Source organism: Fonsecaea erecta, assembly GCF_001651985.1.
Source record: "Fonsecaea erecta strain CBS 125763 chromosome Unknown Scaff2, whole genome shotgun sequence".
Lineage (NCBI taxonomy): Eukaryota > Fungi > Ascomycota > Eurotiomycetes > Chaetothyriales > Herpotrichiellaceae > Fonsecaea > Fonsecaea erecta.
In genome coordinates, this window is record NW_017387245.1 from 3,459,599 (window position 1) to 3,476,859 (window position 17,261).

General features: G+C 53.8%; 7 protein-coding genes across 7 annotated transcripts; 3 read left to right on the plus strand and 4 right to left on the minus strand.

The window, feature by feature from the left end:
* Positions 1–24: 24 nt before the first annotated feature.
* On the plus strand, positions 25–2,572 carry AYL99_03000 (hypothetical protein; the record flags this gene model as incomplete). Its single annotated transcript, XM_018834516.1, has 2 exons — positions 25–828; positions 878–2,572. 2 exons carry the CDS (start codon positions 25–27, stop codon positions 2,570–2,572), a joined length of 2,499 nt encoding a protein of 832 aa, XP_018697140.1.
* A 1,019-nt stretch (positions 2,573–3,591) lies between these two features.
* Positions 3,592–5,967, minus strand: AYL99_03001 (Uracil permease; the record flags this gene model as incomplete). The annotated part of the gene is made up of 9 exons (XM_018834517.1): positions 3,592–3,911; positions 4,022–4,618; positions 4,728–4,778; positions 4,848–4,983; positions 5,060–5,263; positions 5,351–5,414; positions 5,491–5,662; positions 5,737–5,821; positions 5,875–5,967. The coding sequence occupies 9 exons, from the start codon at positions 5,965–5,967 to the stop codon at positions 3,592–3,594; spliced, it is 1,722 nt and encodes a 573-aa protein (XP_018697141.1).
* Positions 5,968–6,506: 539 nt separating this feature from the next.
* Positions 6,507–7,688, plus strand: AYL99_03002 (hypothetical protein; the record flags this gene model as incomplete). The annotated part of the gene is made up of 2 exons (XM_018834518.1): positions 6,507–6,878; positions 6,945–7,688. 2 exons carry the CDS (start codon positions 6,507–6,509, stop codon positions 7,686–7,688), a joined length of 1,116 nt encoding a protein of 371 aa, XP_018697142.1.
* Positions 7,689–7,720: 32 nt separating this feature from the next.
* On the minus strand, positions 7,721–9,850 carry AYL99_03003 (hypothetical protein; the record flags this gene model as incomplete). Its single annotated transcript, XM_018834519.1, has 5 exons — positions 7,721–7,956; positions 8,015–8,212; positions 8,272–8,423; positions 8,476–9,641; positions 9,692–9,850. The coding sequence occupies 5 exons, from the start codon at positions 9,848–9,850 to the stop codon at positions 7,721–7,723; spliced, it is 1,911 nt and encodes a 636-aa protein (XP_018697143.1).
* A 1,607-nt stretch (positions 9,851–11,457) lies between these two features.
* AYL99_03004 (3-demethylubiquinone-9 3-O-methyltransferase) lies at positions 11,458–12,414 on the minus strand (the record flags this gene model as incomplete). The annotated part of the gene is made up of 1 exon (XM_018834520.1): positions 11,458–12,414. The coding sequence occupies one exon, from the start codon at positions 12,412–12,414 to the stop codon at positions 11,458–11,460; it is 957 nt and encodes a 318-aa protein (XP_018697144.1).
* Positions 12,415–13,736: 1,322 nt separating this feature from the next.
* AYL99_03005 (hypothetical protein) lies at positions 13,737–15,263 on the plus strand (the record flags this gene model as incomplete). The annotated part of the gene is made up of 2 exons (XM_018834521.1): positions 13,737–14,276; positions 14,328–15,263. 2 exons carry the CDS (start codon positions 13,737–13,739, stop codon positions 15,261–15,263), a joined length of 1,476 nt encoding a protein of 491 aa, XP_018697145.1.
* Positions 15,264–15,856: 593 nt separating this feature from the next.
* Positions 15,857–16,933, minus strand: AYL99_03006 (hypothetical protein; the record flags this gene model as incomplete). The annotated part of the gene is made up of 1 exon (XM_018834522.1): positions 15,857–16,933. One exon carries the CDS (start codon positions 16,931–16,933, stop codon positions 15,857–15,859), a length of 1,077 nt encoding a protein of 358 aa, XP_018697146.1.
* Between the last annotated feature and the right edge of the window lie 328 nt (positions 16,934–17,261).

Consider the following 17,261-nt stretch of genomic DNA (forward strand, 5'->3'; position numbering starts at 1 on the left):
TCGCTGTCTCGATGCGTGTGCGACATGCCTGATTACTTCTTTCATGTCGCTGTTGAATTGTTCACAGATCCAACCGTCGAAGCGAAGCAAACTGACCAGCACCAGCCTCCGAGCCTCTCATCCTTTTTCAGAGCCCTGAGGCCGTTTACCACTTCCGGAGGAAGACAAGAACCACGGGATCACCTTTTTGACCGCAGGAAAGACTACCTTCTCTCAAGAAGTGCTTGTCCAGCCCCCGCGGCGCAGTCGGAACAGACTCCTCGTGACCTCTGTCACTCTGATCCCAAGGACCACCGACTAGATACCATCACCCTCGAAAGTACGGACATGTCGGCCCACTCCGGCGGGAAGGAGGAGGTCCAGGTCGCAAAAGAAAATATAATCGGAAAGGGGATCGGGAGTGCGCTATCGGGTCACCACATGAAAGGACGTTACGAACCCTTGGAAAGCCACGACAGCGTAGAAGGTTGGGGGATTGTTCACCTCTACAGAGATGCAGAAGAGACGGCTGGGCTATACAAGGACTCAGTCTACCGCTCAACTGACTTCTGGAGCGACGGACTGCGCAACCCTCCCACAGGAAAGCCACACCCTCCGCCCAAAGATGAAGACTGTACAACTCTGTGCATCCTAGCGGTTCCCTCATACATGACACCTTCCGACTTTCTCTCCTGGGTGGGCGAGGATACGCGCAGCGAAGTCAGCCATTTCAGGATGGTGCGCACCTCAAGGGCGAACCGCTACATGGTCCTGATGAAGTTCAGACACGGCAAGAAGGCACGAGAGTGGCAGCACGAGTGGAACGGTAAGGTGTTCAATAGTATGGAGGTACGTGCCCTCTGCCAGCAACTGTGGAGAAGTGCTGACAATATTGCAGCCAGAAACATGCCACGTTGTGTTTCTTAAATCGGTGGAACTGATCCAAACTCCATCGTCCGTGGATCAAACCACGGGGCCGAGCTCGCCGACGACGAGCTATCCTCGCATGTCGAATGATCCCTTCGTCCCAGCCTCGGCGACGACGAAACCGCTCGCCCCGCGGACCCCGTCCCTGGTCGAACTGCCTACGTGTCCGGTCTGCCTTGAGCGCATGGACGAAACCACGGGCCTTTTGACCATACCCTGTCAACACGTTTTCCACTGTACATGCCTGGAGAAATGGTCCGGCGGCGGCTGCCCAGTCTGTCGGTACACTCATGACGACTTCTCCTCACGACTGGCCTCGTCCAAATTCAAGAGCAAAACATCCAAGGGAGAATATGAACCGTACGATGGCCCACTAGAGTGTGAGGTCTGCCACGCAGACACAAGCTTGTGGCAGTGTCTCATATGTGGGAAGATTGGTTGCGGCAGGTATGAGGGCAAACACGCATATGCCCATTTTGAAGAGAGTGGGCATACATTCAGCATGGACCTAGAGAGTAAGAGAGTCTGGGATTATGCAGGCGATGGCTATGTCCATCGAATCATCCAAGACGCTGCGAAGCCGGGCGAGAAGTTGGTCGAACTACCGGGCAGACGACGTGAGCCGACCGCTCTCCAGGGAGAGGAGGATCTCGAGGTTGCCAAAATGGACAATATCGCATTGGAATACACGCACTTGCTCACAAGCCAGCTGGAGAGTCAGAGAGTGTATTTTGAGGAAGTCGTCCAGCGAGCCGTGGACAAAGCCTCGGAAGCAACCAAGAAAGCGGACCGGGCAATGGAGGAGAGTCGCCTCGCCACAGAGAGACTGTCCACTCTGGAAAGCGAACATGACTTTGTCGCCAAAGGTCTGGTTCCCGAACTGGAAAAGGAGAAAGCACGACTTGAAAAACGAAGCGCGAAATTCGAAGAGATGGCCAGGACCATCAACCAGAAATATCAAGAAGAAAAGGCACTGACAAAGTCTTTGATGCAGAGGATCGAGCATCACGAGACTTCCCAGGAGACGCAGGTAGAAAAGCTGAAGCAGACGATACAGAGACTCGAGGAAGAAAACGCCACCAAAGACTTGTTGATGGAGGGCCTCAGGGACGAACACCGTGATGCGATGATGCAAATCTCCGCTCAGAGAAAGTTACAGGAGATGGTGGAGAGGGGCGAGCTGGAGCAAGAGGACCTGGAGGGCGCCGTCATTGAAGCTGGGCCGGCGCCGGCGCCAAAGAGGACATTGCGTGGAGGGAAAGGAAAGAGAGGTTTGAACAGTCCGAGCCGCAACTTTGAAGCATCCAAATCTCCTTCCCAGCACCAGCAGCAGCAGCAACGAGCAAGCCCCGTCGACTCGAGACCGTCTGCTTCTAAAAGCATACCCGAGGAAGTCCAATCCATCTACGAGGGCATCTTCGGCGAGAGCTCACGGAGCCACGACTGGGACGACGAGAAAGCAAAGCGGATCCTCGATGAGTGTAGGACCAAACTGCTTGGGGAAGGCCTCCTTGTCCCTCCCGCACCGACGTCGACAACATCCCCGCACGTTGACACCGAAGGCAGCAGCGATGTTGAGCTCGACGGTGAAGAGGGTGGCGGCGAGGGAAAGGCCAAGAGCGGCGCTGTGAAGAAGAGGAAAGGGAAGAAGAAAGCCAAAAAGTGAAGGCTCCTGAGGATCTTGAAAGGGGGCAAACTCGAGCCGGTGCTGTGCTGTGCTGTGCTGTGGTGGATTGGTGAGACACATTCATTCAGGATACGGTGTATTCTCATTAATGGACTGCCACCTGAATCCCTAGCTGACTGTGCGGTCACTAGATTGCCCATGGTCTTGGTTTGGCTATCATCACCTTTGGAAAAGCGGGATCCCTGTCTCTCGTGAAGCGAGGACGAATGAATGAAGAGTGTCACTATCCTCCTCTCCTTCTCTGCATTGGCCTTCGGCCCCCTTCGTTCTTCCTATTTCGTAGGCAAATGGTGACCGCATTTCTGCTGTGAACAGATCTCCAAGAACACGTCTCTCGCACTCCATACTCTTCTCCCTCTCTTCCGGCTTGCTTGATCCTCTCTGCCCCAACCTGCACGCTCGCGCGCCATGAAGATGGATCAGCCAGTACCGTATTTCCAAGAACACCCGGCAGTTTTTTTCACTTTGAAGAAGCAGTGTTATTAATGATAAATACATAGTCCAGGGTGTATGATTTGGCTTTCTCTTTGCCCTCGCTCGCTCGCTGCCCGCTCTCCCCCTTCTGAGGCGGCATGCAGTATGGAGCTATAGATATATAGATATATAGAATCCCCAAAACACTCGTCCTTCGCGCACAATATCAAATAGCTGACTATGGAATGGTCACCACCGCTTTGCTCCTCCCGCTAAAACGGCGATTTTTATGTAATATGCTAAATCGGCCATCTCTTTACAGAAGGGTTTCGAAGACGACTCTCTATTGTCTCGGTATTTGAATGTTCGGGCTTCACGGCTCAGCAGACCAGACGGGCGATGCTTGTTTTAGTCGAGAAAAATGACTTTCGATTTTCTAAGATAGCTGTTGAGCCAGGAGGGCCGCCTCTAGGGTCGTCGCGTGGTATTCAGTGGCATCAGCAAGCAACCCCATCCATCCTTCTCATCACCGTTGCTTAGTCCCATTGTGTGCTGGGCCTCCTCCCTCTTCTATATCTATCTATCTATCTTTGGATACTAATATCCACTACGCAGGCTTCCGTCTTGGCGGGGTGCTTGAGAAATGCTTCGTCGTTGATCCCGTCGAAGACATCGACCGGTTGGCCATCGAGGATCGTAGTCTTGTCTTCGCCCATCCGTGTGCGCTTGATGTGGGCTTCCAGCGAAAATGGAGAACTCCCAGTTTGTCTCTCCACAGGAAACAAGGTGTGGAAGGTCCAATAGAGCAGCCCGGCCGTGATGAAGCCAAAAAAGTAGCTCATCTGGTACAAGCGGTCCCAACCGTTTCCGTCGCTCGTCCCTTTGACTTCTCTTGCGAAGCCGGCTGCCATGCATGATCCAAGTTAGTGCCAACACTGGTGCTTTTTGGGGAACTCGGGAGTTTTTCAGAGAGGACAGGGATAAGGTGAAAAGAAAGAAAGAGAAACTACTCACGTAACATGGGCCAAAGAGCCATGGCCCACGCACCGAATCCTCGCCAATTGAACCCTAGAGTGTACCAATACGCTCCGCGCTTATTGACACCCAGGTACAGGTCCCCGATATGATACTCTCGCTTCCGCACCATGAAATAGTCGCTGCACAGGATTCCAGTCATTGGGGAGAGGAAGACACTCCAGCCAGAGAGAACAGTGATGAAAACAGTCGCTTGAGTGACATACTGCCAAGGACAAATGGCCACAGATATCAGGGTCAAGACATAGGCCCCCCTGCGGATATTGACATACTTGGGCATGAGGGCAGCCATGTCCATACCGGCCGAGACGGAATTGAGGACAATGCAAAGAGCAAATTGCGAGGCGGCGAAGCCAAGGGCGGCAAAGAAAGTGCCGGCTCTCGCGCCAGGGGAGAGGGAGTGTTGCTGGATCGCAAGAAGAAGCTCGAAAGGATTCCAGTAAACGGTGCCGTAGATCGACGCCGTCGCAGAAGTGATCAGGAGTCCGCAGACCGCGGTGACAGAAATGGCAATAGGGGCCGTGACGGCTTGCCCGAAGAGAGCCGCATTTGGGTACCGTGAATAACGAGTCCAATCTACACGAAGGAGGAACGTCAGATGGGAACATCAGGAGTGTGTGTATCCCGTAACAGGAGACTCGGAGGGGGGGACTGGGAGAATGTGCAAATATGGGATGAATCATACCTGACTGCCCAAGACAACCGCTGCCATAGCCACCGACGAGGGACTGGAGTCCTGTACATATGTGAAACGTCAAAGAAGGCTCCCACGCAAGTCAAGGGGATCACGGTGCTGTTTTAATACCGTAAAGCGTGTTCCAGCTCAAAACAGAACCACTTTGTGTTGGGCGAGAACTGATCAATGTTCCAGCTCCATGGGCGGCACACAGAGCCCAAATCAGCATTCCGAACATGGTGCACGTAATCATGGCGAATGCCACCTGCCACGACCGGTCAGAGGTCGTCGTCTTTCTGTGCGCGCGTAACGTGTGGGAAGAGGGCCACGCCATCACATACCAGAAATGGTTTTTGCAATCTTTCTGGCGGGACCATCAGAGTTGGCAGGAAAAAGATCAAAAATATGAAGAAGCTGATCAAGCTCGCCGTGTCAACATGGGCAGATTCGGGGAGAGTGTTCCGCATATGCACAAACGGATGGCCGATGATGGAACCGAGAATGATCTTGACCGCTTGACCTCCCCAGTACAGTTGAATGCCCATCTATAAGATCATTAGCGAACGGGTGTCTGTGCCCCAGTCTCGAGAGAATAGAATGTGCTCCAGGGCAGGCAGAGAAAACTTCCTTACCCAGATGCTAGCTGTCATAATCCTGTTGAGGACCGGCCAAAATCCTCCTCTCATTCCCCATGATCTGGGCCGAGTGATGTTAGCGAGAAGTACGCCACGGCGTGGGACAATGTCACACCCATGGAGAGGAGAGAACTCACGATCTGGAGAGGACAGTAAAGCCCAGATACTGGTGTGAACCAGGCCAGCCAGTAATGACCGATATCAGGGCGGCGAACAGGGAGGCGCCAACAACGACACCCATCGCCTGGCCCACACTGAGTCCTAGCGACAGCAAACTTGACCCAGCGGTCCACGCGGTGGTATTGATGCCTGGAAAATGGGGATGGGACACATGTCAGGGCAGCTCAGCCAGGGAAGACTGGTCAGGTATATCGCGTACTCACCATTGATGATCCAGTATCCAGCATAGCCCTGCCACGTCCAAGTCCGTCGCTCTTTCGGAATCGGAATCAAATCACGATTACACCACTGTCAACGTGATCAGCTTGTCATCGGCCCGCGGTTCATCAAACTTAACTGACATAAGTATTTTCGTAATCCCGTTCCTCATCGACGGGACATTCGAGTTTCGCGGCCCAGTGTTTGACCTTTGCCTTGGCTTTGTCCGACACCATCCTGGCGGATCAGAGAACAAGTTCGAATTTAAGAGAAAGGACTGTTCCTGAGAATTCCCGAGGGTGATATCAGTACCTGAATCCCAGACGGAAACCTCTCTTGCAAACATGCCTCCTCCATCTTTATATGCAAGCTGATCATGGCATTCTCGTCAATCGGCGTTATCAGTGCCAAAGAAGCCATAGAATTACGGTATGCATATTTGGACGTACATAGACCGTTAGCGAGACACCTTGTGAGGCAGTTGGCCGACGCTACGGCCAACTCTGTCCTTCGCGATTGGGCCGATATGTTCTTGTGGATCTGGATAGCGGTACTTTGCAGCCGTTCACCATGGTCCACTAGGCTCGGCGAACTAAATTGACTCTCAGATTGCTTTGCGGAACCATATCACAACAGGTCAAACCTGTCGGCTGACTGGCCGCCACCAGATGCATCTCCTAATAGAAAAAGAGCGCTTCCTCTGGACGACACCACTTCCTCTTACCTGTTCATTCTGGCCTGGTCTTGAAAAGGGACGATAAGAACGATAAGGACAATGGCACAACCTTCGGTCCTGAGCGAGAAGTTCGACATCCCCGTGCTGGACTTTTCAGCATGGAGGTCTGAGAGTAGTACTCCAGAGGACCGTCTCCGGATTGCCAGAGCATTGGTGGCCGCCTGCCGACGAGTTGGGTTTGTCTACATTGTCAACCATGCTCTTCCCGCCGAACTTCTCGAGGAAGCATTTGAGTGGACTCGCAAGCTCTTTGCTCTGGACATGGAAAAGAAGATGCTGGCGCCGCATCCGGATGGAGCGAAAGTGCACCGTGGATATTCTTGGCCTGGCCTGGAGAAAGTGTCCCAGACAATCAGCGAGAAAGAGGACCCTGAACTCGTGAGCCTTCTCAGAAAGACCACTGATCTTAAGGTAAGTGAAGGAAGGCATTGGACGGTCTGACTGGAACGTGACAGACTGACGACATGTAACCGACAGGAGAGCTATGAGATCGGGAGCGAGGAAAACACAGGACAACCCAATGTCTGGCTTCCGGAAGACGTCCTGCCAGGCTTCCGTGCTTTCACCACCAGGTTCTATTGGGAGTGCTCTGAGGTCGCACGGTCGATCCTGTCTGCTATCGCGCTGGGACTGGACCTGGATGAGGATTTCTTGCTGAGATTCCATTCCGGACACAACAACCAACTGCGCCTCTTGCACTATCCGCCCGTCAAGGCGGCCTCCTTGGCCAGTGCCGCTGTCGCTAGAATGCCTGCCCACACAGATTGGGGCTCGGTGACTTTGCTCTTCCAAGATGACTGCGGTGGTTTGGAAGTTGAAAATCCACACAATCCAGGCCACTTCATGACTGCCACTCCCATCAAAAATGCTATTGTGATGAATGTCGGCGATTTGCTGATGCGTTGGTGCAATGGTAAGAAAGATCGACTCAAGCGTGAAAAGATCTTTGACAAAACGATGATAGACTACTTGAAATCGACCCTCCATCGTGTTACCCTACCACCAGAGCAGGATCGATACACGGGCTCCGAGCAACTGACAAGGCGTCGATATTCGATCCCATATTTTGTGAGCCCCGACTCAGATTCCCTGATCGAATGTTTACCGGCTTGCACCGATGCAAGTCACCCTGTCAAATACGCGCCAGTGAAGCAAGAAGCATATCGACTTCTCCGAGCCAAAGCACAGTATCAGACGAGGGCGGCTGCCGTAACCGCATAGGGGCAATTGCATATGCTAGTTATTTCTTCAGCCTAAATAAACCCATGTCGAAGGATCCACGGTGCCTGTTGGAAAAATGATTCAGATCGAAGGACAGCTGGTCTGATTAATCCCATAGTCTTGCTGTCTGAGACCTTTACCAGGTAGCACAAGGAATTGTGGTAGCTTTCTAGAAGATCATAAGCGTTCTTGACATGAACTTCTTCGACTGCGAGTAAGAACAGATACACGAGGAAATTCCCAGCCAGGAGGAGGTTTGACCGAGCATCTGAAGAGTTGGCAGCATTAGTAGATATATTACATATAATGTGACTTGGAAGACCCACGGCGGCCCCAGAACATTTCGGTATCCCCCGCGCGAATCTGAGCGACGTAGTTGATAAATGCACGGGACTGAGATAAGGCTTCTGGGAGGTTCTGCCGCAGTTCGGAGCATGGGTTTGCTTTCGATGCCGGAGTTGCCGGGAACATCAGAGCACGGAACACCAAGGTCTTGACGGCGAAGTATGCGAGGTGGAGCGACCCTAATTCGCAGACGTTCAGCTATAGGGGTCGCCTCAGACGGAGCGAACATGATGCCTACCATGCATATTAGGCACCCCTTGGTTTTTCGCATAATCCATCGTCAAGCATTGTGGTAGGAGCGCATACCAAGCTTCAAGCTGGGCCAAACAGGATCGTAGAGCATCTCCTCTTGTCTCGTGCAGATAATCACTACTCACACATTTGATCGAGCTGTGGCAGTATCAGAATAAGCCATTGTTCACATATGTTGCGGTAGACTTACTAAAACCTCTCTAGTATATGACTTAGCTGTTGTGACAGTCTAATCATTTCCAAGAAATGTGAAGCGTTTTGGATGTCGAAGTGCGTCTGTTCCTCCGGGAGTAGACAGTCCGAAGCACTAATATCTTCATCACAAGCCAGATCTGCCATTTCTAAAGCCGGTGTGTCGAACCCATCGTCTGCAATGTGAGATGGGTTCCCGTGTCCGATTGACGAGAACTTGTCAGTCAGATACACTGCCCACCACAATTTCTTCCGCAGGCACTTCTCCCAACGTGGAATCTGCCATCTTGAAGGGTCTCGATAAAGGCCGAGGCTCTGTGCACACGAAACTGCCTGACTGGACATGGCCCAGATTCTTGGGCTCTCTAACGTGCCAGTGGCTTGGGGAAGTTCATGCAGGATCAGAAGAGCTGCCTGCAGGGTAGAGAGCTTCGGGGAGTCCAGCTCCCGGTTGAGTGACAAATGCGCAAGCTCAAACAGCTTTCCTTGATCGATCGGATCCAGGCATCGAAGTGTCTCGTCTTGTTGCCAGAAGACCGTTGCAAGGCCATACACAACCCCCCGGAGTGCAGTCGAAATACCCAATTTTGCGGTACGATACGCTTCCAGAAAATGCCGTTTGGACAGAATGGGAAAAGTCGGGTGAACGAAGCGAAAGAACAGGCGAACCAAGGCATCGCCGTGGTTGCCCACGTGAGTTTCGATTAAATCAGAGGCTTGTCGTTTCACCCTTTGGTCAGGCTCAGGGAACCGGTTTCTGATGATGCTGAAGTGTATCGGTGGCTGTCCTAAATCGTCATTGCCTGCGAAGACTTGACGGATTTTTGCGTCGACGTAGCTGGTCTCGTTGAGGATATTGGAACGAAATGTAGAGAGAAGATGTGGATCTTGTTCGCTGGCAAAGCCCAGGAAATGGGCTGTAGCGTCACAATACTCTTCCAAAGGCTCGACTCCGCTATCTTGTTCACCTCCCCAGCTACAACGTTGCGGTGACGATCTTTGAAAGGGCCCCACGACTCCTGATCCGAGTTCGAACCGGGATCTTGTATTTCGACTGGCGGACAAGTCATCTGTAGGAGTGGACACCACTGTCAGGTAGAGCTCCTGCAAGGAGGCCGGGGATCCCGCATGTCGAGATGTATCCAGGTCTGAATTCAAGTGACCCTGGCCACTCTTAGAGGCAGAGTCGGCCGGAGGCGAGGGGGATTGCGTACTCTCCCGGCGACGAGGCCTCGTGAGGAATTCACAAGGCTGATTCCGCCGCAGACAAAAAGCGCAAGGCGGGCAGAGTGGAATCGTGCAAGCGATTTTTTGTTGCCGACAAGCATCACATGGACGATATTTTCGGCTCTTTGGAGGCCTGGCCGCTCCATGGTATGTGTCCATTCTCAGCTTTCGGCGCCCCATCTGGATTTATGGGGATTGGATAACCTGGCTTAACCGTGCTGGATGTTGAATGAACGGGGATATCGGTCCTTCCTATCCTCAAACCTCAAACACTTCTACATCTTTTGTGCGTGTTCTCGATTTGACAGTTATGGTGTGAAAGATTGACAAAGAGGTAAAGTCCGCCGACCATATCTTGATCAGGCCTCAAGGAGACTAGACCTCTAGGTCCAGCCAATGCTCGACCGGTGGCTTGTCGAGTAAAACCATAGATAAGAAGCCTGATTGGAACCCACTTTCGGGGCATCCTGTTTACCAGAGCTGGGCACATCACTTATCTCATGAACCAATTGGTCCCTGATATCTGGCATCGATTGCCAAATCCTAAGCAAGATACCCATGATGCTCTCAGCTACTGAACACTTGATAAGGAGAGAACCATAGCTTGTGCGAACGAGGTCGTAAACATACGGCAAAGACTGTCATAGAGTATGACCGCTGGATGTGGCAGGTGGACCGAGATCGAGTCCTTATGACTCCTGCGTCTCTCTCTCCAATCTCTTGGTCTCTTTCTCTTCTCTCAGTTTAGCATTCAAGATGAACAGCTCAAGGCATTGCAGCCATTGGGACTCTCCTTCCTCGCCCCGGATATTGAAGAGACGGCTACCTGTATAAAGTCCATTGACACTTGACACAAAGAATACCTATTGTGGTTAATGACAATCCGTCTGCTGGTACACGCCACCATGTCCTCCAGGATGACATCGAGGCCCTAGCAACCGCACGGTTGCGCAGATTTCCATAGCGTCCACGGGTCGGGTTACCGCCCTTGCCGACAAGGAACTTGAACATCTTCAGCTGGTCTGCGGACTCGTAGTAGCCGAGATATTGGCTCCTCGAGACTGAAGCAACTCTGCTCCCTGGTCGTTTACCCTCACTGATAGCCAGATCCAATGGAGTCATATTATTCTTGTCTTTGACATTGACATTCGCACCGGGGTCCAGGAGTACCACCTGTGTTTTTATCGTCCTGCATACCATGTCACCGCCGCCATTTTTGGTTGTCCTCCGAGATGGAGTGAGTTCGTCTAGCAGCCTTTCTGATGATGTTCAAGCAACATCTGGTTATTTCGACGTGCGAATGTGGGCCGACACGATATGCTGTGTGAGATGAGGTCTCTTTGGATGATTTGCCTCGGAGTCCCTCTTCCAATTTCGATTAGATTCCAAACACCCATGGAGTGCCATGTAAATAATCAACCGATATGATGGTGTTCCGTACACAGAGGCCTGTGGGCATGGGCATCGTTTGTGGTCCACTACGAACCCGAAACCAGCAGGAGGCCAACCACCCACGGGTTAAAACGGTGTGTACGTGCATACGTACATCCATGGCGGGATTGAATGGGCACCCGTTCAAAAGATTCACCGGTTAAATCGTGTGTTGGGGAAGGGGGGAGGGTATTGATACAGTTGAAGTATGTATGGGACATAATTCTTCGAATGTTGTACACACGACTTGAGACAAAGGTACGCAGCATCCAGTCGACGCCACCGAATGTCCCAATATCGACCAAGGCTGCCTCCGTTTTCTTCACGTTGATTCCAGCTTCTGCACTCCAAAGAAGTAATTCCCAAACTCCTCGCTGCCCTGGATGACCTGCCACCCGAGGGCGGGGAGGTAGACGACCCCCTGGGTGATAAACTCTGCCCACCGCCCGGGCGCCTTTCCCGACTCGAAATACCCCCGCAGCTCGGACGGGTTGATGTACTTGTCCCAGTCGTGGGTGCCGCGCGGTACCACGCCGATTAGGGGCGCCTCGGCGATAAGCTTGGTGGTTAGGTAGGCCACAGGCGAGCGGGCGATGGTCGACCCGATGAGCCATCCTCCCGGCTTCAGGTGGGGGATGGCGAGGTCGAGAAACGAGGCGGGCGAGTCGATGTGTTCCAGGACCTCGAACACGGTCAGCACGTCGTATTTGGCGTCATTGGTGACCGGGACCGGCAGGTCTTCGATCGCGCAGTTGATGTATTCCAACTTCCCTGGCGCGGCGAGAGCAGGGTCGCCGCGCTGGTGCTCCTTCGCCACCTGGATAACGTCCTCCGTGGGATCGATGGCCGTGACGCGCAACGTCGTCGTGAGGCGCGCCGCTGAAGACGCGAAAATGCCTCCGCCACAACCCACGTCTAGATATGAGTATCTCTTCTCGTTCTCGATGTTGCGTTCGGAGGAAGACGGCTGCACGCACGACCGGATGAAGTCATGGCGGAGAGGGTTCATCAGATGCAGCAGGCGAGAAGGGCCGTGAGGATCCCACCACGAGGAAGCGAGGCGAGAGAAGTGTGACACTTCGGAGGCAGAGACAGAGGATCCTGGGCGCGCACTCGCGGCGGCGACGGATGATGAGTGATGCCGGCAACCTTGCGAGAGTAGTGTATTCCGCGACCTTGCTCTTTCATGTGTCATCAACTGCTGTAGACACAGTCTTGTGGTCCAGGGCGTTCGCAGCACATCTGCACGCCGGAGAGGTGCAATCGCCGTCGCAGGCATTTTCTTCCGCAGGATTGGTATCGACGCCGTTCACGGTGCTATGGGGGTTACAGAGTGGATGTCGTCGCTACCGCAGCTTGACATCATCTAGGAGAGACAGCATTGTATCGAGAGGTGCACATGGTGGCTGCTCGGTGGGACTCGAAAAGCATTGATGGGTTGTTAATATGAAGCAAGTCAATCAAGTCAATCAAGTCAATCAATATCTGGATATCGAGGCGGGAAAATAATGTGGAGCCGGATGAGTGACGGCCACCAATCAGAGTAAAATATCATAAGGGAGATTTAGTGTGTCGCTTGGGGCTGCTTTTATTCTTTCTTTCTTTCATTAATCGCCCTGAACGTTGGAAACGGTCATCCAATCTGATTGAGAACGTGTGGACATCACGATAGCTCGGGAAGAGAACGAAGAGAAGGGCAGGGAGACGGCCAGCCTTGAAGTTGGGGCGTGTATTCCCAACGAGTTCAGCACAAGGGGGTTTCCTGTGACAACAGAAACGATTCAAGACTTCTGGGAGGGCTCGGGTTATGGGCTATCTTATAATCCCCGTAGATCTAGACAACAGATTTCTGCATTATGTTACGGTTCTGAATCGGCAGAGGACCATGAACCGGAGCCGGATTGGTCTCGGCGTTTTGGTTTTGCCGAATCTCCGCATTCACGGTTCCCGTATACATACAACATGACTGCCGGAATCTTCTCATCGTACTCCGTATTCATGCTTGCAAGGCATCCTCGGTTGCCACTTATGGCAGCAATAACCGCGTCTCATATCCCAAAGAGGGATCAGGCCACCGGCCTGCACCAGAAGAGATCTAACGTTGTGTGTCTGCGGTGCCACGAGAAGAAGGTATCCTTCCATGTCTTGGACAGTGGCGGCGAATTTCTGACCACAGGTGATTGATACCAGGTCAAATGCGACCTCAACTCGGTCCCAACTGACAGCAAATGCACCAATTGTCAGGCGGCTAAATCGGCCTGCTCGTGAGTGGAAACACATGCTTGGTTGCTCTCCAGAGCCCATGGCTCAGAAAGCTGCAGTCTTCGAGTATCCAGACGCCGGCCTCCCCCCGGTCGTGGGAAGTCCAGAAGAAAACCCCTCCCGCCTTCGGCAAGCGCAAGGACTGTTTCGACCGCGCTGTTAGATCGAGCGCCGCCCGGCAATGCGACTAGAGACAACGACGCAGGACAGCCTTCTCCAAGCACACTGGGGAGCAATAGTGCTGGTGGGCGACATGATACCGGGAACGAGGACTCCGGACCAGCTAGCTTTCCCGAAAGCCATCAAGGGGAACGAAGCTATCTGGGACAGTCAGGTTTCATGGCCATGTTTGACGACCATCCTTCTAGAGAGGAAATTGATCCGGGTATCAGTCCGTCGATGACGCCGAATCAGCCAGTCTCGGGGTTGCCTCTCATTCTGCGACAGAGCTATGCTGAGACCTTTGTAGAATACTGCTACCCGTGGTGTCCGGTGCTATACCGGGAGGACCTTCTGGACGTCCACCTCCCCTTCGCACGGTCCCAACTCCTGCAGCAAGCAATGGGCCTGTTGGGCACGACCATCAATCCCCCAAGACTTTCCCATCCGGCTCGTCGGGCACACTATGAGAAGTTCAAATCGCTGTTTCATGGCAGCACGGAGCGAAATCCTTTGGTGAGGATTGTCTCCATCATTCTCATCTACTGGTGGAGTGCTGGTCCCCCCAGTGTGGTCAGCATGGATAGTCAATACTGGTGGACGTCTATTGCAATCCGACTGGCTCAGGAGATTGGTCTCCACCGTGAGGTAACTCCCGGGCAGACGCTAAGACCTGGCGAAACAAAAATCCTGAGACGTTGCATATGGTGGACGTTATTTGTGAGTATTCTTTGATCCTTCCTGTGCCTTGCGTTGCTGATTCTCTTGTAGGCGAGAGAACGCTTGACATCGGTGTGTCAGGGACGCCCGTGCATCATCCACCCCGAGGACACCAACGTCAAGCTCCCGAGAGTGGACGAGTTCCCGTGTGACCGACGCGACCAGGCCGAAGTCTTCATCTCCTGGGTCCAGGTTTGCCAGATCATCGGGGACTTGTCCAAGCACTTGCACAGTCGGAGCAGTGCAAGCGGATCTCCCTTTGAGCTGGCACAGAGGTTGATCACATGGGTGACGGCGCTACCAGCACGCTTGAGGCTGCCATTCAGCACCGCGGGGACCTCCCGCTTCGACCGCCATGTCTACCAGCTCCATCTCCCTTACCTGTCGGCCATCACCCTCCTCTACATGAGCGCTTCGACGCAACCGCTCCCCAAGGCATATAGCGCGGCCGTCCTTTCCGCTTCGTGCGTGGCGCGCATCTTCGAAGACTTCTTGGCTCGGGGATCCATTGCATTCCTTCCAGGCGTGGCGGGCTGGTACGTCAGCATCGCCATCCTTGCCCTCCTGCATGCGCGTCGGATCGAGCCCCTGAGGATGGCCGCGAACGAGGAAATCGACATTCTTTTCCTTGCTCTGCGGGAAATGTCCCGCCTCTGGCACTCCTCGAGGATGTTCTTATTGGGCTTTGAGAAGCTGCTGGCCGGCGTCAACCCTGACACATCTGCCTCGTCCCAGGTGGCGAGCGGCAATCTACCTCAGGCGCTGGGGTTGAGTGAGTTGGACATCTTGGATGGCGTCGATTACCACGACTTCTTCCCCGGTGCCACGACCGAGACGACCCGGCTGTTCGCGGTTCTCCTTGGCCATGATCGCCCGCCACTCTTCTTCGACCCGGAATGGGCCAGCGACATCGGCTCACAACTCCAGGGCATGTTTGATCAATCGTACGACGATCTAGATCTCGGATTTTCCGTGAACGGCATTTGAGTCTCCACCTCATGTTCTAGTTCAAATACAACGACTTTGAGAACACGTTCACGCGCCAGGGAGTGAGATGCAATCGACGTCCTGAGTGGTGAAGATAGCCACCTCGACGCTGTATTCTGCCCGACCAGCTTTGCGGTATCTTTCATGCCACGCCTCCCGCAATTCGACGAGACAGTATCTGCTGGACGATAGATATGTTTACACGATGGCTCATGGTTGGGGATGCCAATCCCGTGCCCTGTCGACGCCCTCAGCTAATTGGGGAAGAGATCTCGATTCAGCGAAACCAGCAGACAGAAAGAGAGCTCGAGGCTAGCAGGTATGTCCTGCAGTTTGTTCCTCGCCCACCACCAGCACCCTTCTCGAGTGGCAACGCCTTCACAGCCATGGAGGAGCCGCCGAAGTACATACGCCACACAGCCCCGAACAACGCTCACATGGAACTTGGTGATCAGGCCTGAAGCAAGACTTTCTTTCTATAGCCACGTAAGAGCAACCCAGGCTGGTTAAGGATTAAATTTCTTGCTGCGGGGGTGCTCACACTCATACTCAATCGTCCCCTACATATGTACGTATATGTGACACTACATACCCTACGCAGGAGCACTCTTCCTGTCCGCCTCGAGCGCGGCGTAGACGTCTGCCATGCCCTCCTCCTTCCTGCTGGTGAAGGCATGCGGACCGGGGCCGGGGTCGTTCAGGAGGTTGACCTCCCTCCAGCGGTCCGGGTGAGTGACCTCAAGGACGGTGCCGGGCGGAAAACGTTCGCGATCGAACGCCACGGCCATCATACCGCGGCCGATCTCGTCGGGGGTAGACAGCTTGTCCTTGTCCGGGTCAACGAAGCGCAGCGCCTCCGGGTGGTCGTACATGAGCGGCGACATCGTCGGGCCGGGGGCCACGGCCACGACGCGGATGTCCTCCATGTCCTGCAGACGCGCCATGCCGCGCGCGAGGTTGCTGACCCCTTGCTTGGCGGCGCCGTACAGCGGCGTCAGCATGCTGGGTTTCTGGGCGCCGGTGCTGGACACGAGCACGATGGTGCCGGGTCGTCGGTGCTGCACCCACTTCCGGATCGCGATGCGCGACATCTTCAGCGGGTGCTCCAGGTTGATGCGCAGCAGCGTGTAGAACCCGGCGTCGTCGTCGCCGTCGTTCCAGAAGTTGTTCCACGACGGCTCGTACACCCCGGCCCCCGGGCACACCACGTCCGGCACGCCACCCCCGAATTCCCGCGCGTAGCCGTCGAACGCTCCATGCAGCTGCTTCCAGTCCGACACGTCGGTCTTGAGGAACGCGACCCGTGGTCCTCCTGACGGCGAGGAGGAGGAAGAGGCGACAGTAGGATGAGAGGTTGTACTGGTATCATCCTTTCGTGGTTGGATCGTATCGAGCCACGCTACCGCCTCGCGATGCAGGGCGAGATCACAGATCAGGACGTTGAAGCCCGCTCGATACAAGTGCTGGACAAAGGAGAGACAGATACCTGTTCGTTCAGAACAGTGTTGCGTTAGCATCATCTCCATAATGTACATCGTGCTGGCCGGGTCAGTGGTTGGGTGGGCGATGATGTTGGGAGGGAATAGAATAGAATAGAATAGGTTACCGGAGCCGCCTCCTGTGACGATGGCTCCTTTGCCTGTGAGAGCAACATCGACGACTTGTGCCATGACCCCCAGGAATAATCAATTCCTCACGCCTCAACGAGAGCAGCAACTTCGTCTCAGTCAGTGCTCCCTGTCAGGAGGGCCAAGTAAGGGACTTTGGGCGTTCGTCTTTTTCGAGGCCTCTTTCTATTGAATCTGTGTGGTGAGCGAGTGAGTGAGTCTTCTTGTTGGGTTTTGAGAGGGCAGGGAGGAACACAGAGGGACGTTTCCTCGGGATGGATACCATAATACACAGTATATTTCTGTATGCGACTCGGCACAGTATCCATTACATATACACACATCGGCTATGGGAGTAGTACAAGGTGTACAGTATCAACCCCCCAACCCC